The sequence below is a fragment of the Lepidochelys olivacea genome, assembly GCF_965140295.1.
Source record: "Lepidochelys olivacea isolate rLepOli2 genome assembly, chromosome: 8".
NCBI classification, from domain to species: domain Eukaryota; kingdom Metazoa; phylum Chordata; order Testudines; family Cheloniidae; genus Lepidochelys; species Lepidochelys olivacea.
This window is the reverse complement of record NC_140418.1, coordinates 76,781,964-76,807,446: the sequence shown is the minus strand read 5'-3', so window position 1 is coordinate 76,807,446 and position 25,483 is coordinate 76,781,964. Positions and strand designations below refer to the sequence as shown.

The 25,483-nt window shown below is 39.4% G+C and overlaps 1 protein-coding gene across 2 annotated transcripts in view; it reads left to right on the top strand.

The window, feature by feature from the left end:
- The window catches only part of LRRC8B (leucine rich repeat containing 8 VRAC subunit B), a 44,859-nt gene extending 22,648 nt beyond the window's left edge, over window positions 1–22,211 (top strand). The window contains exons 2-6 of one of the 2 annotated variants that reach the window (XM_084637464.1): window positions 187–242; window positions 6,279–6,417; window positions 13,351–13,450; window positions 15,797–17,958; window positions 18,702–22,211. In XM_084637464.1, the coding sequence (XP_084493590.1) occupies window positions 15,823–17,958; window positions 18,702–18,974 (2,409 nt within the window). In that variant the 5' untranslated portion in view covers window positions 187–242; window positions 6,279–6,417; window positions 13,351–13,450; window positions 15,797–15,822 and the 3' untranslated portion in view covers window positions 18,975–22,211. The remainder of the gene's footprint in view (window positions 1–186; window positions 243–6,278; window positions 6,418–13,350; window positions 13,451–15,796; window positions 17,959–18,701) is intronic. The other variant, XM_084637465.1, reaches the window with a different exon arrangement.
- The last annotated feature ends 3,272 nt before the right edge of the window (window positions 22,212–25,483 follow it).

The window sequence follows — 25,483 nt, the reverse complement described above, 5'->3', positions numbered from 1 at the left end:
GGTTTGGTTAAATTGGTCCTATTTTCATTTTGTAAGAATGTTGGAAGTGGTGATTTCCAACAGAATCAATTTATAAATCTTATATTCTCTATAGTGTACCGTTTAAGGTTTTTTAAAGCATTTATTTATATTGAAAAAAGTTCATAATTGTCCATGTGTAATAACTAGTTTGTGTTATCTCTACAGGAGTTGTCAAGCAGAAATTCCAACACCAGAGCTCCTAAGTAACTGGCATTCATCAGGTAAGACCAGTGTTTTGAATACTGAAAAAACTCTGACTTATCTCTCTTTGTATTTAAAATAAGATAAGCAAAGGTTTCATCACTTCAGAAACTAAGTGAAAGGAGCAAGTGCAGAATTCTTCTGCTTAGCATTTAAAAAATGAATTGCACTATAGACTCTATGTGGGTGTATAGACCAAATTACTAAAAGAAGAATCAACAGGCATTGTAATGAGGTCAGATAAATCATGAAGAGCAAATAAAACCTATGCCTTTATAATAGCAAAGAATTCACCATTTGGATTCCCCGTAAAATTGATCTGGAGCAGTCTCTGCAAGATAACTTCTTATATCTGCCTTTTCTATATTCAACATTTTAGATGCCATAGATTAGGACTTTTGCTTCAGAACTTGTACAAATCTTTGTCAGGCAAATTTGTAGTTAATAAATTAAAGGTACAACCATGTTTCATTGACAAAATATTTTAAAGGGTTACTGTAAGTGCTCTTCAGAGTAAGCTTAGGTTTGAGGAGGGGGGTTTAAAACTAGTAGGATGAACATAAATATTTTGACACATTTGGTTTAGATCTGTATTTCTACTAGTTTAATAGCACTTAGAGCCAACTGCTTGCCCAGACCAAATCTGTATTTTTCCTGCCAAGTGGACAAACAGAACTATATGTTATGTGCTTATACTGAAAGAATGAAGAGACCACGGTGTCTTAGAGCTTGTTTATATGGGAAAGGGTTTTTTTTCAATGTAACTTTAGCATTTTTTGGAATAAATTGCTTTGTGTCCATGCAAGCTTTTTGTTTTCCAGTTTTCTGGCATCTGATCATGCTTTAATTAATCTGCTTTGGAAATGAAATAACTCTATTATGGAATGAGTTACACTGCTAAAAGGTTCATGTGTATGTATCCCTATTTTTAATTAACCATCCTGTTTCAGGTAGTCCTTCCACTCTTCTGGCGATATCTGCATGGCATTGCAGAAGTAACGCCGGTGGCTGTCTGCCAACTCATCCAAAGCCTCCCGCCTGCATGATTGCTAGTACATCTGGTATACCTTGTTCGTATTAATGATAGTCAGGATCGTAGTGCTCAGCAGTGCTTTTTCCATTATGTGCTGCCTGATGTGTTTGGGCAGTTGGAAAATCGTCCTGGCCCACTAAAACCAGATGAGTTTATGGGATACCAGGAGAGGAATCATGGGAGTTTTTCTGTTTTGTATTTCTGTTGATCCCAAGTCCCAGCATTCCAGTAGGTTTTGGTAGGTATCCCACAATGCTCTGTGAGAAAAATCCCTGAACGGATAAAGCCTGGCAGCAGAACATGGGATATCTGCCCAAAATGCAGAGCAATTATTTTAAAGAAAAAGTTGAGCCATGTAGACACAGTGATTCACAGTAGATAGTAGATAGGTTTCAGAGTGGTAGCCATGTTAGTATTAAGTTGGCATCAACAAAGTGGTGTGGATGCACTATCCTGATACTTATGACAGTATAACTACAGTGCAGGGGTCGGCAACCTTTCAGAAGTGGTGTGCTGAGTCTTCATTTGTTCGCTGTAATTGAAGGTATCGCGTGCCAGTAATAAATTTTAACGTTTTTAGAAGATCTTTCTCTATAAGTCTATATTCTGTAACTAAACTATTGTTGTATGTAAAGTAAACAAGGTTTTTAAAATGTTTAAGAAGCTTAAATTAAAATGCAGATCTTATCAGTTTAGTGCAGTGGTTCTGGAGTGGAGTGCGAGATGCCCTTTCTGGGGGTGTGAGACATGCGAGATTTTTTTAGAAGGTAAATCACTGAAAACACAAGTTAAGCACAGGCACATAAGTACAACTACTTTGTTTCATCAAACCTATGTATTTATTAACATTATACATTTTTTTAACGATTCCTGTAACATACGAACAAAGTTTTTAAGCTAATTGTAGTGTAATTTGATAAGGGGTGAGAGAGCATATTTTGAGAACTCCAGACCGTCAGTGCGCTGAGCGGGGCTGGGTGTAGTGTATTAAATTGCTCCCCACAGGAATGTGCTACTTACAGTGTATTACTTACGGCTGCCGGTCCTGATGCTCTGAGTGACATGGTAAGGGGACGGAAAGGTAAGGGGTGGTTGGATAGGCGTGGGAGTCCCGGGGGGGGGGGGGCCTGTCGAGGTTGGGGGTGTGGATGGGGTCGGGGGGGTTGGATGGGTGGAGGATTCTGAGGGGGGCAGTCCAGGGTAGGGGGTCCTAGGAGGGCATGGTCAGGGGATAAGGAGTGGGGAGGGGGGTTGGAGTTGGATGGGTCAGGGTTTGAGGGGGGCAGGAAGTGGGCTGGCTGTTTGGGGAGGCACAGCCTACCCTACCGCTCTGTAGTATATTAAATTTCTCCCCATAGGAATATGCTACTTACGGTGTACCACTTACAGCTGCCAGACCTGATGCTCTGCAAGTAGCACATTTCTACGGGGAGAAATTTAATACCCTACATTGGCGGACAGTCCCAGCCGCCGGCCCCACTCAGCCCACTGCTGGCCTGGGGTTCCGTTCACCCAGGACAGCAGCCGGGACCCCAGCTGGCAGCAGCGTGCCAGTAAAAATTGGCTCACATGCCGCAGGTTGCCAACCCCTGCTATAGTGGGAAAACCTACACTGGGAAAAATTTTCCTTTGTAGGCAGGCCCTAAGTTTCATTGCCTGACATGCTGGGCTAATATTCAAAATGTAGCACCTCACCATATGAACGGGACAAAAGTCTTCTGTGTGCCTTATGTTTCAGGTCTCAGTAGTAAACTAGCAATGGTCCACATGACTCAGCTTACACAGAACTTGCAAGAAGGTAATAAAGATATGGCCAAAAATATCTGCTTATGGTGAGATGGTATAATTTACACTGCCAGACACCCAGCATAAAGCACATGGTGCCTATTGAGGACTTGAAGAGAAAAGCACAAATTAAACTCTCCACTCTAAAATAGTGAAACTGAAGGAAATCTAGCTGGGAAGGTGATATCTTCACTATGTAGGTTTGAAGTAAGGAGAGGGTTTAGCTACTGAGACATAATTATGCTCTCCAGCAAGATTTCTCAGGGTATTAATTACTTGCCCTTATTACTTAAGGATTTCAAGAGGTTAGAATAGTTTGTTCTAATAATTGGGCTGGTATCTATTTACAGTTATTTCACAGATTAAAACAAAGAAATCTGTCCCTACAGTGCTTTTGCAAACAGTAGGGTGTACCCTTACGACTGGATATAAAAACTTCCAAACAAGAAAAGGACAGGGAGCCACAAAGCTGTGTTTAAATGTAGTAATCAATCTGTAATTATTTGGTAGGTTTTAGAACAGACTTTTATTCTATTGCTACATGCTGAGGTTGTTGGGCACTTCCACCACACTGATTGCATTGCTCAGTTTCATTCATGGAACAATCAGTTGCAGGGTTAATTTGATAAAACTTATTGTCATTAGCAGTCTTGTGTGAAATTAACAGATACATAAATAAGCAGAATTTTCTGCACAAAGATGGAAAAACACTGAGGGCCGATGAAAGAAAGCAAGCAAGTAAAGTAAAAGAAAGAAATGAAGAGTGTGAAGCTAATTTATTTCAAGAATAAAGGAGCAGATGGTATCGCCAATTACGAAGGGTGTGATCCAATGCCCAATGAAGAAACACTCACTTAGGGGCATGAGATTAACCTCTAGCTGCCATTTATTTTGCAAACCATTCTCCTGGCAAGGCTCTTGTCCCTCCCCTGGCTGACAATTGTCTTAGACTTTCTCTACGTGGGAAAGTTGCACTAGTTTAACTTAAATATTCTAAAACTGATTTAGTTAAACTGGTGGAAACTCCTGTATAGACTTGCTTATTTTGATTTTAGTTTGAACTGATTCCCAATCAGTTTTCAAGCGAAACTGCAAAAAGCCACAGTTAAACGAATATAAATTTCTGTGTGGACACATTTATTTTGGTTTAAATTCACATTTCCTGAAATGTTAAACTGCAACTTTACTCTCAGCACTCCGTGATCGGGATTGTCAACCGTTCATACTCTTTGAGTTGAAACTAGTGACACCCAGTTGGGCTGGCTGCTGCAGGAGTGAATCGGCAGAGTAATTCCACACCAACACAGCATCCTAGAACTTGACACTGCATCACGTGGCTTTTGAATGCTGAGAAATTACTTAAAGAATCTCTGACGTTTTCACGTGTGAATCATAAACAGGATCTGTTTTAAAAAAAAAAATGATCTTGTCACAGCTTACAGTGAGTTTTCTTTTGTGATTTGGACTACTTCTGAAGCTTGTTCAGAGCTTTGTGAAAATTGCAGCTCAAATAGACTATTTCCCTCTCGCCCACCGCTGAAGATTAAAGGCCAAAGTGACCGATGATGTAATCGGGCAAAAATCTCCATTGACGAAAATTCATGACGGTTCAGTTCAAAGTCTTGTAATCATTTCCATCTCTTCTACAGTCTTGATGTTTTGGTACAGTTGATCTTATTAGTGGTTGCTTACTTGACCAACAATAAACTGAATCCTTTGTAGTCAAACACAAACTGTTCTTCACTGAGTGTGGGAGAATACTCTACATCTTGAAGGATTGCTGAGATTTAGTCACTGTAATATGTGATCAGTTTACTTTTGGTCAAACAAGGAATACAGCCTCTTCTTTTAGAACGTTTTAGCAGCACATCAGTAGGTGAGGCAATACATTGAAATAAACCTAATCTAGCTCAGTTCAAATTTTAAAATGAAAAGCAGTTGATTGGAAGGTACAAGTAGATGATTTTGTTCCAGTCTGCTTAGGATGTCGTGTGTATTCTCTTGCATAATATTTTGTATGGAAAATCAAGCAGTACAGTGCTAGGGTTGTCATTGTGACAGCCCACTTGCTGAGCGTGGGTCTGATTTTAAGACCTCACCCATATATTAATAGACAGACCCTTCATTTTAGAACCAAAAATGCTCAAGCCTATGGATTGTATCAGTGTTTGAAACCATTTTCCAACAATATTGCGAACAAATGTCAGTTCTATCCAGTGCTAATAGTGTTGGGAAATGGTTGTTTAGCACAGTTACAGCAACAGTATGTGTTTAAGAATATGCATGCTGTAGTTTCAATAAGGGGTTTCCTCTCATAGGTTATTGAAACACTAGTATTAAGAGTTTTCTGCAAGGCAATTGTGATTCTGGTCTCAAAGACCTTCTGCAGAGATTTATTAATGTTGCAGAATTTTACATTTTTATTGGTTGAATTGAATATAAAAGGATAAATGTTCATACATGTTCTATTTCTCACTTACAGCATCCTCCAGAAAGAGCTAGGAAAGGGTTTGTCTTAATTTTGTTGTCTTAGTCCCAATTGTGCTTAGTGCTGTATAGACACAGAAAAACACAATATCTACTGTAAAGAGCCTACAATCTAAACTGCATGAAAACAAAGACGGAATTGTTCAAACAAATATGATGCAACATTGAAAGGCCAAACGTCAAGTCATGTAGAATTTTTATAAATATACTGGTGGGTGTAATGCTGAAAGAATTAAGGAGCCAGTTGTGCAATTGAATCTGCCTGGATTGTGCAGCAGTCTGTTGACTTTGGTGGAGCCTGACACACAGTCAGTCTACCCATGGAGTTTTGATTGCAGAGCTAGGTCCTTTGTTTTTAAAGACTGGATTTGGAGTTGGAGTACATGGTTGTAATGAGAAGGATGGAACAGAGGCAGCATGAAAAGTGACGTGATGATGAGTGAAAGAAGAATAAAAATAGGGTTTGTGTGATTTGTTTCCTTGTGGATTCACACTTTCTCTTAGTATGGGAATACTGTGAGTGTCTAATATAGTTCCTATCACTCAGATTTCTAAAAATTATGCCTTATGTAACTTTAAGTTCAAATTTAGTTTCTCGCTTGAAGTCTTTATTTGCTTTTGAACATTGCTTTTCCTCCAAAGCTTCTGCAATTAGTGTTGGAGGTCAGGAACTACAGCTTGTCTAATCAGTGACCTGGCAATAATAGTACTGGATACATTTTAAGTAAAAATTGTTGGTGTCTCTTATCAGGGCCAGAAAGTACATCCTGTCTCACTGGAATAACAGAAGGGGGCCTTCTGAAAGACGCTGGTTGAAAAGACTTGATGCGTGTGCTCTTCTGGAAAAGAGAACCTACAGAATTAGAGAGTCATCTAAAATGCTTGACAAGGTGTGGACTACATAAATATGTTTTCATTGGTTAATGAATGTATTGTAATTTGAGCCCAATAATACATAACAGTGGGCTCATTAAAGACTGCTAGTTATGAATTGTCAACAAAAAGCAATATCTCTTTAAAAGTAGAACTGAAACTCCTGTTCAGTGAGTCTTCCTCTCACACACCCACATCCTTTCCTCCCAGTTCAGCATTCCTGGGGAGAGGAGAAAAATGCAACTTCTGGGTCTAATATATATAATGTGGCATAAATTATGCAGCTTTGACAAGTGATAGCAAAATCTAGAGATCACAAGACAAAGTAGTATAACAAAACTTTTTAGATTTTTTTAAATATTTTTAAATATAGTTTTTTGTCTGGTAAAAAAAATTTCCCTGGAACCTAACCACTCCCCCCCCCCCCCATTTACATTAATTCTTATAGGGAAATTGGATTCGCTTAACATCATTTCGCTTGAAGTCGCATTTTTCAGGGACATAACTACAATGTTAGGCGAGGAGTTACTGTAAATAATTACTTCAGGTCTGAAAGTCTTACAACGGTGGTCGATGGAAACAAAACACTAGTAATTCGTTACAATTTATAAAGGGATGTAGTCCCTACGCAATATTACAAATATTTATATATATAAACACACACACACACACACAGTATAAGTTTTAAACAAACAATTTAATACTGTACACAGCAATGATTATTGTGAAGCTTGGTTGAGGTGGTGAAGGAAGAGAGTGGGATATTTCCCAGGGAATGCCTTACTGCTAAATGATGAACTAACATTTGGCTGAGCCCTCAAGGGTTAACACGTTGTTAATGTAGCCTCACACCCTACAAGGCAGCACCAATGGAGGGAGGGGAGACAGCATGGCAGACAGAGACACACACCCTGTGTGTGGGGGAGAGAGAGAGAGAGATGTGCATTGCCCCTTTAAGTATACTGACCCCATTCTAAGTATATTGCCTTTAAAAAAAATCGGGAAGTTGAGACAGCAGCTGTGGCCAGTAAGCTCTCTCTGTCCTGAGCCCTGTCCTGTCTATGGAGAAGGGGTAAGGGGGGGCAGGAGTAGGGAGGAGGGGGACACCCTGACATTATCCCCCCTCTTTCCCCTGCACAGCAAGCAGGAGGCTCCCAGGAGCAGCTCCAAGGCAGAGGGCAGGAGCAGCATATGGCAGTGGGGGGAGGGACAGCTGAACTGCCAGCAACTGGTAGCCTGCTGGGTGGCTGCTGCACAGGGAACTTAGAGGAACAGGGAGCTGATGCGGGGCTGTCTGTCCACTCTGGTTCCAAGCCCCCACCAGCTAGCTGCAACGGGCTGCTCTTCCTGCAAGCAGTGGACAAAGCAGGCAGCTGCCAAAGAATGTTATAAGGGTGCATTGCACAACTTTAAAAGAGCATGTTCCCTAATTGATCAGCAATGAAACAATGTTAACCGGGACGACTTTAAGTGAGGAGTTATTGTACCTGGAAAGGTTTCAGAGTAACAGCCGTGTTAGTCTGTATTCGCAAAAAGAAAAGGAGTACTTGTGGCACCTGAGAGACTAACCAATTTATTTGAGCATAAGCTTTCGTGAGCTACAGCTCACTTCATCGGATGCATACTTGGAAACTAACTAGTTCCAGTGCTTTGCTGTCAGGGTGACAGGCCAATTTAGTCTGATGTAATTCCAGTGAAATGGGCAGAATTCCTGTAAGGATGAATTTTTCACATCTTTTAGGAAAGATTGCCAGTTGAATTAAAGCACTTTGAAAAGCTTTTATGGCTTTGATATGGGTTAAAAGCTGCCGAGATGGAATTAGAACTGTCAAATCCGCTACACTTAAACATTATTTCATTTCATGAGTCACTCACAGATGTATTCAAACTACAGATCTGATCTGGAATAAGGATCTTGTATTTTAATAAAATTGGTTTAAGCAAAATTATTGTTAAATATAGTACAAAATGGTGGGATGTTAATTGCTTAAATATTACAGAATTAAACACTGAAGTTATAAGCAGGATTAATGCCTATAAGTTAATTTTAATGCACAAGCATAGTTTGCCAGAGGTTTCGGAATTTAATTATTAACCAGTCCAGATGGTGTATAAACACTAAAAAACTTAGTAGTATAACACTTGAATTTTTCTAATAGAAAAATGTTCTTGTGGTCAGAGACTAGAGAAAACACATGGTCTGTCTGGGATATACAGTAAAAGGTAGCAACCTTCTGGATGTGTGTGTTATAGGGAACTACAAACTGACAAAGGGAACTTAGTGTAAAAAAAATATATATATAGTTTAGTTTCACTTATATGAAAACTTCCATCTGTATATAAACAAAAGCTCATTATAGTCTTTGCTTTATAGGACTGTTCTAAGAAACTGTCACTAGGTCATGCTTTCTCTATTAGTTTATTAAAAATATCTTGAGATATTTTCATCAGTCTTTGTTTTGAATTGATTTGAGTTTGCTATTTTCTGTCCTGACTACCATCATTTTTTAAAGGACCTGCATAACTCTTTATCAAACAATATGAAGGATAATCGCTGTATTGCTTTATTTTACATTGAGTTTTATGGGCTGCTGTATTCTGTGGCAGCCTTGCTTACGCTGTGAAATAGTGTAACTTTCCATCTGAAAGAAGGCTAGATGAAGTTTCCCTGCATTTGCAGTTAAATCAGGCACCTCATCAGTTCAGTTCCGCTGTAATTGTTGCTAATTACTTGTCAGTAATAGTTCAAGTTCATAATGTAGATGAGGCCTGACAATGAGAGGCCCGGTAAAATACATAGGCATACCTGTAGTATTTCACTGGTGACTAAAGTAGGTCTTTATAGCTACAAGAAGAAATCTTTGAAAGAAATTACAGCAGCATCAGTATGGTATTTAATGTAGACTTGCTTGAATTTTCTGTCTCAGTTTCTGAACTGGTTTCTCTCTCTCTCTCTGTCTAAGGAAGTGGGGTACAGTTGTGCAGGATGTGACAGCAACTTTACACTTCTTGCTGTCTCTTAAATCTTTATAGCATAGTCCCCTGTAGGCAGTACTTAATTTATGTCTCTAACCTTGGCAAATTCGTTGCCCTGGCACCACTGGGCTTACCACATCTATTATGAAGTAAAAAAACTTGCTTGAGCCCCGGCACTGCTTTCATAACAAATTAAGCACTGCCTGTAGGTATCCTGTAGGTATATTCATGTAACACTGAAATATTGTACGCTGTGTATTTTGACAGTGTTAAATTAAGAATTTTTTTCTGGACCATACTACAATCTTTTAAAATGGATGGGATAAAAAGATAAATGATGAACAATATGGAAGTGTAATTCATTACAGTAGAAGAATAAGCTTGAGCAACAATGCACAAGGGTTAGAAGTATATATTCTGCCAGAATAGACACACTTTACGTGTAAAGGATAAGGTCTAACATGGTACTTATGACCCACTCGTAGCAGATTAACTGACTGGAAACACCTCTTAGAGTATGGTATGGATTTTTTTAAGGAATATTTTGTAAATATAATGAGAGACTTTTAGCTGATTTGTCAGTCAGGGGCCTGCCATAATTGGGTATAACAACTATATCATGTGCTCTTTGCAATTATTCTGTATGCCCAAGTTATATTCCAAATTTTAGTATCCATCCCATTTTTTGTTTTACCTCCACAGTAGATCTGGATTGTTCTTAGCCTGTAATAAATGGTAAAAAGCAGTCCATTTCTGGCCAAAGGAGGAAATTTCAGAGTAGCAGCCATGTTAGTCTGTATTCGCAAAAAGAAAAGGAGTACTTGTGGCACCTTAGAGACTAACCAATTTATTTGAGCATAAGCTTTCATGAGCTACAGCTCACTTCATCTGAATGCATCTGATGAAGTGAGCTGTAGCTCACGAAAGCTTATGCTCAAATAAATTGGTTAGTCTCTAAGGTGCCACAAGTACTCCTTTTCTTTTAACTGCATCTCTGGCTGCTAGGCTGAAAGGTTCTTTTCAGAGTCCTTGTTTTCTGTGTCGTTTTTCCCCCCCTGCAGCTCTTGAAGCCCAAGAGGGTGGGGTGCTCAGCCTCTCCAGTTCCAAAGCTGGCAGGAGGTGGAGAGGCTTCTCCAGCCTCAGAGTTGGGGGGAGACATAAGGGGCAGAGCTGTCTGGCCCTGGAGCTTGGAGTCTGGGAGGGAGGTAGGCAGGCAGAGAGTCAGAAGACTCAGAAGCCCTCCTGGAAGGTTTTTGTCAATTTCACTTTTTACCTGCAGGCAGAAAGTAGAATTGACAAAGCCTTCCCCGGGGCAGCTGGGAAGCTGAAATTTTCCATAAGGAACCTCAGAAGAACAATTTTCCTACTAAAAAATTGGACTTAAAAAAAAAATCAGAAAATCATTCCAACAGAAACTTCTGACCAGTCCTATGAGTTTCTCATGTTGTCTCCATTACTATGCATTGCACGCTTAATTATGTGATTAAACACTTTTTGCTAATTGGGATTTAAGCCTTTGTATTACTTAAACTTACAGGAAAGTTACAATTGCCTTTTTATTCTAGGTTGGAATTGAATGCAGCCGTTCGACAGCCCTCTTTCTGCAGCAGACTCAGTGCAGGTGGACCCCTGCACAGAGGCTCACTGACTTCATTGGGGCTAGGTCCACCTGAAGTCATTTGCAGGATCAAGGCCTTAATTTGGATATTTGCAGTACCATTTTTCATGGTCTTGAACTTAAGTGTTTTGTTTTAAGAAGCAAGAGAGGGGGCTATACCAACAGAAAATTTGTATTTAGAAAGTATCAGGATTCATTTTGCAATGGACCTTTGAAGTTAGCAATGCCTGATTCTTTCAACTTGTTTAAGAGTGGATCTCTGCAAGCATATACCTGGGAGGGGCAAAAAGGTTGTTTGTCTAGATGTTCAAATCTGGTGGAGTTCTAGTGTTAGAAGGCTTTCCCTTCACCCTCTCCCCTGGTTCTTGTCACATAAACAGAAAGCAGAAGACCAGAAGTGCAGACAATGCAATGTTTATTGGGGTTACTTTCCAAGCAAGCATATCCCTCAGCCCTTCACACCAGTCGAGCTTAGCTCTATATGCCGATAGTCTGTTCCCCAGTGTTATGTTCCCAGCTCTGATGCCGCAGAGCATTTACCCCGTGTCCCCCTTCCCAGCTCTCAAGAGTAGCAGCAGTGTTAGTCTGTATCCGCAAAAAGAAAAGGAGTACTTGTGGCACCTTAGAGACTAACCAATTTATTTGAGCATAAGCTTTTGTGAAGTACAGCTCACTTGCTGTAGCTCACAAAAGCTTATGCTCAAATAAATTTGTTAGTCTCTATGGTGCCACAAGTACTCCATTTCTTCCCAGCTCTGACGCCATAGAGCGTTTATCCCATGTCCCCCTTCCCAGCTCTGACGCTGCAGAGCCTTGCCTGTGTCCCTGTTCCCATTTTTTCCCCCTTAGCAAACATGATTCCAATTTCCCTTCCCTCTACTTCCTGTTTGACCCAGTTTATATAGTAATATTTTCAGCTATACCTTAACCAATCATTTTACTGAAATTTAACTAACCAATCCTAATATATTGTAACATAATTCTCTAACCAATTATATCCCACTAGCCTAATTAACTCACACCTATCAGAATTAATTATACAATAGACGGAAACAATTAGAGAACCAGACAGATTAACAATAGAAAAGTGGGGGCCATAAAGATAAAACAATACAGAAATGAGGGTTTCACAACCATTAATGAGTGATTTCTTGCCAGACAGGATGCTATCAAACTAAGTTTTCTTTAACCATCTTAAGATCTGTTTCTTTATCTGGTGGTGATGGGCACTATCAGGACAGGATTGTCTTCCTAACAGCCCAATACCACCTTATTTCAATGTGAATAGTTTGAAATGTGGGGATATGACCCTAGAGTTCCCAGCTTATGGCTGCCCCTGCTGCTTAGCCAAAGGCCTTAGACTAAGAACAAGGCTTCAGACTATCCTCGTGAGAGAAGGCCCATACACAGGCGGACTGTGATTTTGATTCTTTGTTTTTATACTCCTGTAACTAACTAAATGATAAAAATACACCCAAGTTCTTAAGTATAGGCCTTTACAGGCAGGCCTGACTATCTATATTCTAACATCTAGCATTTTGATTCTCTGATATTTGATTTGTCTTTAGGGGTAGACAATAGCTATCTGAGCCCTCCTTCAATTGCTTTTCATTAAGAGGTTCCTAGAAACAGCCCACTGTCTCCTCATTTCATAAAAATTGGCTTCAGCAAAGTGAGAGGTTTTTTCCATCCATTCCATCTCCCTTAAATCTTGAAGGACCAGGGAAACAGTTCGGTTTAGTCCTGTGGCTGCTTGCCTTTTAAACTCTTTGGAGTTGAGGCACCCCAAAGATTACCAGACAAAAGTATACTTTCTAATCAGTTTGCCCAGCTCTAGCATCTTGTAACTTTGGATTAATAGCATCCAGAGTATGGATATTAATGTTATTTGGCAATATTTTATTAGCTTGTCCCAGATAGTAGAATTTGTACTCTTGTAATGGAAACTATTACCTCTTTGTATGTCAATGTTGAAAAAATATTGAAATGGACTAAACTATATCTTTCATTTCTTCGAAATCATGCCGATTCCTCCCACATAGCCATTAGCAGGAAACTATAGCATTGCCACCCAGTATTAGGGATAAGTTCTTTTATGTGGTTTCCTTTTTGTTTGTCTTTTGTATGGGTTTGGCATGGTGCAGAAAACTTGACCTTCAGATTGTTTCTGAGTATATTGTTGTTGCAGCTGAAAAATGGAGAACATGCTGAATTAGAGAACGTGCTTGTAAAGCATACACTTTAAACAGGTCACATCAGCAGTGGGGTAAGAATTCTGATTAAGGCTGACCTACTTGCTCTCTATTCAAAATAGTCTCAACTACTTCAACTGTACTCCCAGTGTTTTCCCATGCAGAATGAAGATAAATGCAAAGATGGCATGTCCAAGGAATTTTAAAAGGTGTAGACCTCCTGATTGAAGATGGTTGTGTATCTTATTCTGTTTAACTAGTAAAGTAAGTATGAACATTTTAAGTATAGTACGTAAATAAATATCGATTTGCATGTGCTGAATTAAAATAAACTCAACTATTTACTGTCATTAACATGTAAAATACAATAGAGCCTTGCTAATACACACTGATTGGGCCACTTACCCTGACTATTGAATTTTGTGAATTAGGAATAAGCAAAAAATGCAAACACAATGTGTCATGATCTGTATTTCTCTTCAGTTGTGCTTAATTATAATACCATACCATGCTAGTTTTCTATTCTGTAGCATATCTTATAAAACCAAGTGTTGGTAAGCATACACTTCTCTGTAGAACTCTGCTTCTAAATTTTTGCTGGGGAAAGACAGAAGGGTTATCGGGGGGGGGGGGGGTGGCGGCTATGTGAATTATAGGATGTCAGCCATCAAAGTTGTACTGCATTTCTAGTCTATTTGGGGTGTTCTGTTTTCCTCAGTTAAACAATTCTGTCTAATATCAGCAAGTCTGTGTCAGGTGGTACTGCTGATATCTCATCAAGATTGACATGATCTCCTTATTCTGTACTAATTGGCTATAGGAATCTGGCTAGGATAATTACTCCTGGGGGAATTCTACACCAAAAAATTTAAAAGTTCTGTGCACAATGTTTTAAAATTTTGCAAAATTCTGCATATTTTATTTGTCAAAATAACACAATGTAATCACGCCAGTTTCAATTATTTTGGTAATTTATTTCAAAATGCCTGTGAGCAAGTTTATCTGTAACAATACAGACAAAAAAATTAGGAAATATTTTTGACAGATTCCTTACTAGACATATTAATATGGATTTTGAGTAATAATAATTCATTTAAACTACAATACAGAAACATATTTCCCGCACCCCTCAGAAACAGTGTGAAGACTTGGCAGAGTCAGGGCATGGGTAACAGAGGAGCTGAGGGCGAGGGAAGTAATTGCTGGGAAGAAGCCTAGGAGTGAACTTGGAGGGTTATTGGGTGTGGGTGGGAGAAGTATGAAACATAATTTTTTTGCAGGGGGTCAGAGAGGGAGGATTGTTGGGGTGCCTCCCCCATGCAGACCCCTAGCCTCTCCCATTCAGTCAGGCACATCTGCCCCCGTCCCCATGTAGCCCCCTCCCATTCAGTCCCTGGCTCAATGCCATCACCCTCTAGCTCCTGAGCCCATGCCCCAGTCTAGTGGAGTGGACAGTCGTTCTGAACCCCAGTCTGTGACCTGCTCTGTCTGTCCCATGCATCCTCACCTGGCTCCGATGACTGGCTGTCTTCTCTTCTGGCACCACAGCAGCCCTTGGAGGGTGAAAGGTGTAACTGCAGCGCCTCCCCAGCAAAATCTATATTCTGCGGAGAAAAAAAAATCTGCGGGGTGGGGGGACATGAATTCTGCACATACACAGTGATATGGAATTCCCATAGGAGTAAGTAATGGCCAAGAGCAGTCTTAACTCTTTATGCTGTGATTCAAGTGCCTTTCCCAAAAGGAGCAATGTAATGTTTAGTACTGTATAACTTTAAATGCTAAACAATAAGTGAACTGCTATTTGTGTTTTCTAGTAACCATTTCCCTAGCTGAGTTCCACATTTTTGTAGCTGTTCCTGTCTCAGAGCAGTAGAAAATGGAATGACCAAAGGGTCTGTCTCATCTGACGCATATAATGCTGTTTGAACTCCTCTTCTTTAAATATTCATATTGTAAGACATGTTTACTTTATCTGAAATGGACCAAAACTTGGTCTCGTCAATGAGTTCATCTCTCTTTATTAAAAGAGAAATGTGCTCTGACTTGAGGTCGGATTGTCAGCATTGAAGCCTTTCCTAATCATTTACTTAGTTTTTACAGAATGTTACATATATTTCTTTAAATACTTCCAATACCTTTTGTGAGCCACATAAGTTTTAGCCCCATTTCACAGATGGAAAAACTGTGGCACTGAGATCACAAGACCATGACTGAACAAAGCACCCAATCAATGCTTAACTTTGAATTCAGTGGGACTACTCTTGTTTTTAGTCTCACTAGTAAAGTTCTATTGGAAGAATCAGTGGAACTACTCAGAACACACCTACTTTAGGTAGTTTTCCCATTGACTTTGGGGGTTAAATCAGGCCCTAAATGACTTCCACCAATTCATTATTCAATTTTATGCAAGTACTAGGATTACAATTTGGGAATTGCTGGGCCATAGTCCAAAGCTCAGTCCACTAGATCAGTGTTGTTATGCTTTTTTATAAAGGAGTAAACTGCCTAATAATCAGAACTTAAAATAACTGCATTGCATAGTTCAATTATATTAAGTAAATAGATTTGAGCACTTGTTCTAAGGATCTTTCTCTTTCTCTTCTCTAGTTGCTGCTGTCCTACAGGTGAAAGTCATGATTACACTAACTGAACTCAGATATTTAGCAGACGCTCAGTCATCCTACCACATATTAAAACCATGGTGGGATGTCTTCTGGTATTACCTCACCATGATTATGCTGCTAGTTGCTGTACTGGCTGGGGCTCTCCAGCTCACTCAAACTAGAGTGTTGTGTTGTCTTCCTTGTAAGGTAGAATTTGACAGTCATTGTGCAGTGCCTTGGGATTTGGTTAAAACGAACCTTAACGTGTCCTCTAGCTCTGCCACACAAATAATTCTCCCTTTGAGAATCCAGAATGATCTTCATCGGCAGCAGTATTCCTACATTGACGCAGTGTGTTACGAAAGACAGCTTCATTGGTTTGCCAAATTTTTCCCATATCTAGTGCTTCTGCATACTTTCATTTTTGCAGCTTGCAGTAACTTTTGGCTCTACTATCCTAGCACAAGTTCAAGGCTTGAGCACTTTGTAGCCATTCTTCACAAGTGTTTTGATTCTCCATGGACAACACGAGCCCTCTCAGAAACCGTTGCTGAGCAGTCTGTGAAGAGTCTGCCACTATCCAAATCCAAAATATTGCTTTCATCACCTGGGAGTTCAACGGATACAGAGGCAAGCAGGCAGTCTCTGCCGTATGCACAGCCTGGTTTAGAAACAACTGGAAGAGAGAACTCTTCAAGTGTGCTAGACAAAAAAGAAGGGGAACAAGCTAAAGCTATATTTGAAAAAGTGAAAAGATTCAGAGTACATGTTGAAGAGAAGGATGTCATATATAGAGTGTACATGAAACAGATTATAATCAAAGTCATTGTATTTATAATAATAATGATTTATGTCTCCTATTATTTAACTTTTATTACACTTGAAATTGATTGTGTAATTGATGTTCAAGCCTTTACAGGTTACAAAAGGTACCAATGTGTTTATACACTTGCAGAAATTTTTAAAGTATTAGCTTCATTTTATGTTGTTTTAGTGACCTTCTATGGCCTGACCTGCACGTACAGTTTGTGGTGGATGTTGAGAAGTTCACTTAAGCAATATTCTTTTGAGAAGTTAAGAGAGAAAAGCAATTACAGTGATATCCCTGATGTAAAGAATGACTTTGCATTTATTCTTCACTTAGCAGATCAGTATGATCCACTTTATTCACAACGATTCTCAATATTTCTATCTGATTTGAGTGAAAACCGACTGAAACAGATAAATCTTAACAATCAGTGGTCAGTGGAAAAACTGAAAAGTAAATTAATACGAAATTCCCAGGACAAGATGGAACTTCATCTTTTCATGCTAACTGGTCTTCCAGACAATGTCTTTGAACTGACTGAAATAGAAGTTCTAAGCTTGGAACTCATTCCTGAAGCCAAGCTTCCTTCAACAGTGACTCAGTTAGTCAATCTCAAAGAAATGAATATTTATCATTCATCATTAACTGTGGATTACCCAGCACTAAACTTTCTAGAAGAAAATCTGAAAACACTGCGTCTAAAATCCAGTGAAATTGGAAGGATTCCACTTTGGGTCTTTCATCTAAAAAACCTCAAGGAATTATGTTTAACAGGATGTTTTGTGCTAGATTACCACAACTCTATATACAATGAAGGCTTTCAGGATCTAAAGAATCTGAGAACAATTTATTTAAAGAACAGCCTTTCCCGTATCCCTCAGGTGGTTACAGACCTATTGCCTTCACTGCAAAACTTGTCTATCAATAATGAGGGAAATAAACTGGTAGTACTAAATAACTTGAAAAAGTTGGTAAACCTGAGAACCTTGGAGTTGATCTCCTGTGATTTAGAGCGCATTCCACATTCTATTTTTACCCTAAACAATTTGTCTGAAATAGACTTAAAAGAGAATAATCTCAGAACAGTGGAAGAAATAATGAGCTTTCAACATCTCAAGAACCTATCTTGCTTAAAATTGTGGCACAACACCATTTCATATGTCCCTGTGCAGATCGGTGCATTATCAAACCTGGAACAACTGTACTTAAATTACAATAACATTAAAAATGTTCCACTGCAGCTATTTCTTTGTAAAAAGCTACATTATTTGGATCTTAGCTATAACAAACTAACTTCTATTCCGGAAGAAATCAGTTATTTGACAAATCTGCAGTACTTCTCTCTGACAAAAAACCACGTAAGTAGAACTTTTACATTACTTTAAGCTTTATAAATTCTGATTTTTTGTCTACCCTGTTTCTTCTTGAAGACTCTGTGGCCTGCTAGAGCTCACCAGCTTTATGGCATTGTAAACCCAGTTAACTGAGAGGGGAAGTGATTTTTTTTATTTTATTTTTTTAAAAAACTGGTAAATGCAGGGTCTAAATAATCAGGTAGTTGACACAGATGTTCTGTGTAAGTTGGCCTAGTCTATAATGACTGTTCAGTTGGGTTCAACAGTGTTTTATCTAACTTGATTGTTCAAAGCTGTATTAAAATATTATTAAAGTATTTGTAGAGCAGACCAGGCCTCTGAGTACTCGCTGTACTGCATGGATGCAGTTCTGCCTGCCTTGCCAAAAGGACTGTGGGGTTCTTAGGAGGTGCCAAAGGAATGTCATTTATTAAGCATAATTCTTAAGAAGGAGCATAAGTAGGAAAAACAATTTGATTTTTAGATTTCCTTGATGTTCTGTGAAGAATTAAACTTCTCACCTAGTCACAGAGATACACACAGCACTGTTTTCATCTAAATATTGAAAGTGGACTTTCTCCTGACTGTATCACTCATAGCATACAAAATTGTCCTTTATTTACTTTATTTACTTTTGTTCATTTAAAAGCATTTTGTGGGTAAAAAGTGCATTGGGTAATGAAAAATACGCAGTTTCTGTATAGGTTAACAAGCTTTAATTGGCATGTCCTCCGTCCTCTTCGTAGATTGAGATACTGCCAGATGGATTATTTCAGTGCAAAAAGCTGCAATGTTTACTTCTGGGACATAACAGCCTGACGAGTTTGTCTCCTCGTGTCGGTCAACTGTTGAACCTTGTTCAGCTAGAGCTGATTGGGAACTACCTTGAATCGCTTCCTGCTGAACTAGAAGAATGTCAGTCTCTGAAACGGAGTTGTCTAATTGTAGAAGAAAGGTTGTTAAAAACGCTTCCACCTTGTGTGAGAGAGAGCTTGCAGACATGCTTGGATAAATGCTAAATGAGAGGAGACTGTGTACAGCAACAAAGCCTTTAGGCCTTTGACTTACTATCTGTGTAAAGATAGGTGTAGGTGGAAAGAAGGAAGAGAGGTAACAAATCATTTGCAATTCAGGGCTAAATCTACCCGTGTTGCCCTGAGTCATCTTTATAAGAAAAGGAAAAAATTGCATTTGTCTTAAAACAAGCAAACAAAAGTGTAGACTTAGCAGACAGACACATTTGTGAATAACTTGATATGTAAGTGATTGGGTTCACTGGCTGATGTGCTTTCAGTAGTAAATGTTTATGGTCATGAGTGTTGGGATGGAAGAGTGGGTTGCTTGGCTGTAGAGTGTCTCTCTCATTTTTTTCATGGAAAATTTTTTCTTCTAAAAACAATTTTAAATGGCTTAATCTGATGTCTTATTGGGAGCAAGGATTACCTAGGTTTGTTTTTTCAGACATATACTCACCACTGACTTGGAGTAGCATGTGTTAAGTTAAGATAGTCCTATTTAAAATAGCACAATTAACTGGTTCATCGTGCATTCTGAAAATCATTTTACAATGTACTTTTACCGTTTTCATGTTTTTTTTCATGTGACAAGTGTTGAACGTTAAACTTGTAACTTTGGAAGGTGCCACTTAACAATTTTTATTAAAACAGTTGGACAAGTATTCTACACACCCTCCACAACCCCACTTCAATATTGTGTGTTTAAAGTAGAAAGATTGAGCTAATTAATTATCTTGTTTGCCTAGTAGGTGGGATTCAAATATGGCTTGTCTAATTTTAAAAATCAATCTGAAATACCCTAAGTATTCAAGTAGGTACTGTTCATGTAACAAAGGTACTTGCTTTGTTCACATGTACTTAACTGAGACAACCTAAATGATAATTCCATGGCATCTACCTTCACTGATTATAATGGAAAATGGAACACAGGGTAGCCATGAATTATTTGATGGGTTGTGGGGATCCCAGGTGTTAGTGTGGTGTGTACTCCCACTTGCCACTTAACCTTCCAATTATTGACTCCCTCAATGTTCCCTCCCACTTTCCCCTGCCCATTGTGGTGTTAATGTACTGGTGAAAAATTTTCATAGAAGATTAATGGATAGAGAGGGAAAGGTACAACCTTCTTTTTAAAAAAAAAAAAAAAAAAAAGGGGGGGGGGGATGCGGTTCAGAAGTGCTTGTAAAAACACCATAAGCTTTCTCTCTTCTGCTAAGTGGTATGTGTCTACACGGTGTGAGCTGAAGGGAAGCTTTTACTACCCTTTCCTTTATTTAATATACTCCAAACTGGAAGGAAATTAAGTGGTTGCAGTTTTTATATATTATTTTCCTGTACACTTTGTTTCATTATCTACTTCTAAGTCTGCTCTTCTGGAATTTATCATCTCGGCTAAGAACTTTGGATTTTTCCTGTTATGGGGGGTTGTGTGTGTGTGTGTGTGTGTGTGTACACACACAACCTGTTAGCATGCGTTCAGGGAACACTATTCTAATGTGTTAAAATTCAAATGTAAAATGCAGGCTAATGTATGTTTAACCAGATACAACTACAGCTAACAAAAACACTAGAAACGTTGCCTTCTTAAGATTCTTGATGTTGAATAATTGTAATCCCTGGTTTGTCATTAAATCATTAGAGGATGAGTTAATATATCTAGTTTATTTTTGGTCACTCTTTGCTCTCATTCACAATGGCATTGTCTTGGAGTTAAGGTTTACCTTTTAATTTATTTTAAAAAAAATTGTATACTTTAAATTCTGATCCCCTACATAAAAATAGGAGATGATCTCTTTAGCTGTCTAACAGGTTAATATGTATTCATCCATACAAATTGCATTCCAAAGAACTTTCTAAATCATTTTTCTCAGGGAACCAAACATATGGAACTTCATGAATTTTTGCATAGCTTTTCAATCTTTTGTTTTTAGTAGGTGCTGTACTGAAAAATTTTTGTATCAACTGATCAATCACATCTAAATGTTAAGCAGTATTCTGGAATAGTATCTCTTTGTAACTTCCATTTCTAGTTTTTCAAGTCAGAGTTCAAGATATAATTTTCATGTCTCATGATCGGTCCAAAGGTACTTGCATAGTTCACAAACAGAGCTAGTCTTGGAATACAACTACATCAGAGCAGAACAACTTGTGCCATTATCGATAGAGTTGAGTTAATAATTACGGTATAAATGCCATGTGTCAGGACAATTTTAAAATCACTTTGTGCTGGAATTTGATGCACAAGATTTTGGCCTACAAAGTACTTTAAAAATAATTATTATTACAAAAGTGGATTTTGTTTTTGGTAAAAGTTCTTTTAGTCTTAAGCTTTATTTCCTTCCTTTGTTGAAAAGCAGTATTGGTATTTAAAAGAGCCTAAGGTTAAACATAACTGTTTGCACCAGACATTTAAAACAAAATTTTTACAGCTTTTTAGTTGTGTAAATCCTTTTTCATGATTAGCACACTGACACGGCTTAACTACGGCTTTGATCTACTTAGTATGCATTTATTTCATCCAGAGTTATGTCCTTCCGAAGTGAACTAGACTAATAGGAAAATAAAATAGAGGCTGATCCTGCCTTCTTAAAATGTATATAACTCCAAAAGAAGCTGGGGAAACTGTCTAAGAACTAGGGGATTAGACCCACAAACACTGTTTCATGGGTGGAGTCTTTTTTTTAAAAAAAAAAGCCAAAAACCTACAGCTGTAGTGGATGTGTCTAATGTTCTTTCCCTTTAAAAAAGAAAAATGAACTCAAAGCCTACATCTTAAAGTAATATAATATAAATGTCATGTTACACCCTGACAAAAGCCAGGAAGTTTAAAGGCTGGCATCTCTGGCCTCAACTCATGCCACAGTGTGCCTTTTTTTTGTTTTCCTTTCTGTATCCACGCACTCCCCTCCCTAACATTTAAGAATTGAGGATGGAGGCAACCGTAACTGAATTTCATGATGTCTATTTCAGTCATCATTTAAACATCAGTTTAACATTGAACATTTGTTCCGAATGAAGAGATCATCAGGGAATCAGTATATTAATCCAAATTCATAACTACCATACAACAAGCTGTGGTGACATCTGCCCTATTTGTATAAACCAGTCCCGTTCAGCAAAAAAAGGCTTCTCAATTTGTTTCAATACTGTTCTGTTATTTATGTATTTTGTATTAATTGTGACCCTGTATATTTTGGACATTTCTTTGGCTGAAAAACTATTAAATTTTTTGCATTACAATTCTATGCACTTTATTTCTTTACCTACATACATGTCAGCAGCATTTCTCCCCATCTTTGACATTTAGTCATTAGAACTTTGATCTCTTCTGTTAAGGCAAATCAGTTATTTTAATTATTTATAGTCCCTCTGCGTTTGGATCAGAAAACGCACCAAAGAAACCCTGCTTCTTGAACTGCTTCAGCTGCCTTTAATTTGAATTTAAGATGCAGTATAAACAAGTTCTGAACACTTTTTGGTAATGGAGTGCAGCATTACACAGTGGAACCTTGAGACACTGAGCAAAGATCACTTCTGACTGGCTCTCTGCTGTTTTGAGTCCCCTGTGTTGAGCAGATAAACTTTAGTACATTTAACCCACTGCTTAATGATGACCTATAGGGGGTTCTCAAGACAAATTATTTGGTGGCCTCAGAATGCGGCCACCAGCTGTTGCTGATGGTCGCTCTCACGCTTTTTCCTAAAATACTTACGGTAATTAGCTTTAAGAAAAACAAATAAATATGGACATATACATGTCCAAATCATTTGTAATTTATTGCTAGCATGTAAATCTGTTGTGAAACATGATCTTAACATACAAGTATCATCACTTTTCACAGTGGACTTAGCTCCAGCAATCCTGGGGACAAATTAAGCCCTGGATGAGGGGGTTGGCAGGGGCAATGGTGTGGGTGGGTGGCCGGGGGAGGCAGCGGGGGCTAGGTTCTGAAGCCCCTGGCTGGGGGACAGAGCCCAAAGCCACGTGGCAAGAACCTGGGGCCCCCTGCTGCACAGTCGGAACCCAGGGCTGGAGCCCAAATCCAGAGCCCCTAGTGAACTCACCAGCTGCCTGCTCCTCCAGTATTGTGCTCCAGAGGGAGGCAGGGCCCAACCCCTGCTGTCAGCCCCAGCAACCAACACCAAGGAGGTGCATCCAAGAGCACTGGGGGGGGGCCTGTTCCCCTCCCCACAGTCAAAGCCCAGGAGGCTGAACTGTAAGAAAAGCCCCTGGTGGCTGCATGCAGCAATGGTGGCCACACTTGAGAAACACTGGTATATATTGCTCATGTTATTAATTGTATGGTAATCTTTATTAACGGGTTGCTAAGATAGAATGCTCACCCTATTGTGTGTTTTAGTGGGACTTAGCTTTTGCAGGATGCCATGTTTAATGCAAAGTTTCAGTTTATAGGGCTGGAGCTAAACTGAGCATGTATTGGCAGGTAATGATTTTGAAATATTCCTTTTGCAAAGAAATTGTGAAGGCAATAGCTGTGGCAATATCAGGAGCTTCAGCAGGAGTGTACTGTCTAGGCAGTTCTCATACAGTGTGCTGTAAAGGAAACACTTCTCGGTGATGGAAGCTACTTAGCTTTTATCCTCTTCATAGTCACTGTCTTGCTACAGAAAGGCCACATCCCCCAACCTTTCCAGATCCACTTCTGGGAGCTTCTGATTTTATATAAGCATGGAGTGCAGGCAGGGGTCACAGTGGGAGGGGGGAAAAGGTGATGGTACTCTTCCACTTTCTGCCCCCACAATAAGTTCTTCCTAGGCAGGTGACCAAAATGAGACACTGCTCACAGAAAATTGTACATACGTTCAAAATATGATCCTGAGTGGTCTTTGGACTCTCCTGGGCTTCTTGGGCTTGGTTCCATGATTTGGAGAGGGAAAAAATAAGTGGTATCTCCCAAATGCTATATTCTTGGGGCACCAGAATGAGACCTTCTAAATTGTGCAGATCTGTGATCCTTCCCTTCCTCTGTTGTATGAGGAGTGGAATGGTTAGCAAGGTTGACATCTAAATTATCATCACTGAGTTAATGCTTCACTAAGATAAATGGGGTAGTCCACATGTTAGAGCTATGGTTCCAGGCTCTGTGAAGACTTGTCTGTCTCATTTAGGGCTTATCTGCATGCACACTTTTATTCTGGAATAAGTGTCCACATGGGGAATTTAAACCAGGATAGGTAGAGTGGTATAAAGGCCAGTAAATTTCCCTATGTAGACCAGCTCTTAACCTCAAAAATGTGAGTTTTTCTATAACCAGTCAATAGATTTTGGAGAACTAGATGTCAGGAGCTTAGGAGAGAGGCTTGTGTGGCAGAAGGGTGTGAGCCCTGAGTGCATGAAACAGCTCGATTGTTTAAATCAGTAAAGTTCTAGAACCTTGAGGCAAATTGCAATAGCTGTGAAAACTACAGAGGAGTAGCACCACGTGATCACTTACACCTGCAATGACTGAGGAAGACCACCTTCTTGAAGCTGTGTGAGGAACTTGCCTGATGCTCCATTGCCAGGACACAGATGCAGGTTGCTATTGCCATCTGGAAGCTGGCTGCCCCAGCCTGTTACAGATCAGTGGCTAACTAGTTTCCTGTTGACAAACCAACTAGTGGTGCTTTGGGGATGGAAGTTGGAGGCAGTTTGCTGTGACTTAGTCACAGATGGTGGACATAGCTAATATACCTAAAATAATAGATGGCTTTGAGTGAATGGGGCTCCCAAAACATGCTGGGACTCCCATGGCACAATTGTGCCCATAGTTTGCCCGCCACACAATGCACATGAATGACAATTGTAAAGGATACTACCTGATTGCTGTGTGTTCATTCCTGAGCAGCAAGAGGATGCACTGAGAGTGTGTCCATACCCTGATGGAAGAGCACCTGGCAGAAGAAGGGTTAACTACACACTGAGCAGCTGCAGATGGCAGTGAAATGTACATTTGACCAGCAAAACAAGATGGTGAGGCCTGCAAAGTCATTTAGATGACACTGTGCTCAACACCATTCATCTTATCGGGGCACGCTGCCCACTACACAACATCTGTGAGGATAAGGGTGAGAGCTTTCACCGCGAGTGGGCTCAAGATGGTGCTGGTTTACAGGCCCAGTACAGGAAACCAGAAAGTGGCCTATGATAACAGGGGCTGGGGCCATGCAAACAATGGAAATAAGAGATGTATGTGCCCACATCCTTGTGTTGTGTAAGGGGAGTGTGATGCTGTGTAGTGTTGTAGTATGCATATCCATTTAGCTATCTGCTAGTGCTTTTATCGCTTTTAAGAGTTTGAGACTTTATTCAAAGGTTTGGATGCAATGTCCTACCTCTTTGTTGTTTTCCAGTCAGTCTCTCACCAATGTGTAGTGTAAAAACTAACTACTCTTAAAAAATTAATATGGGCAGCTCAGCTGCCATTACATAAAGTATGCAAATGTTCATAAAAGTGAAATGAACAGGAAGGCTGACCCAGTGCCAACTCACTAGTAATGAAATTCAAAGC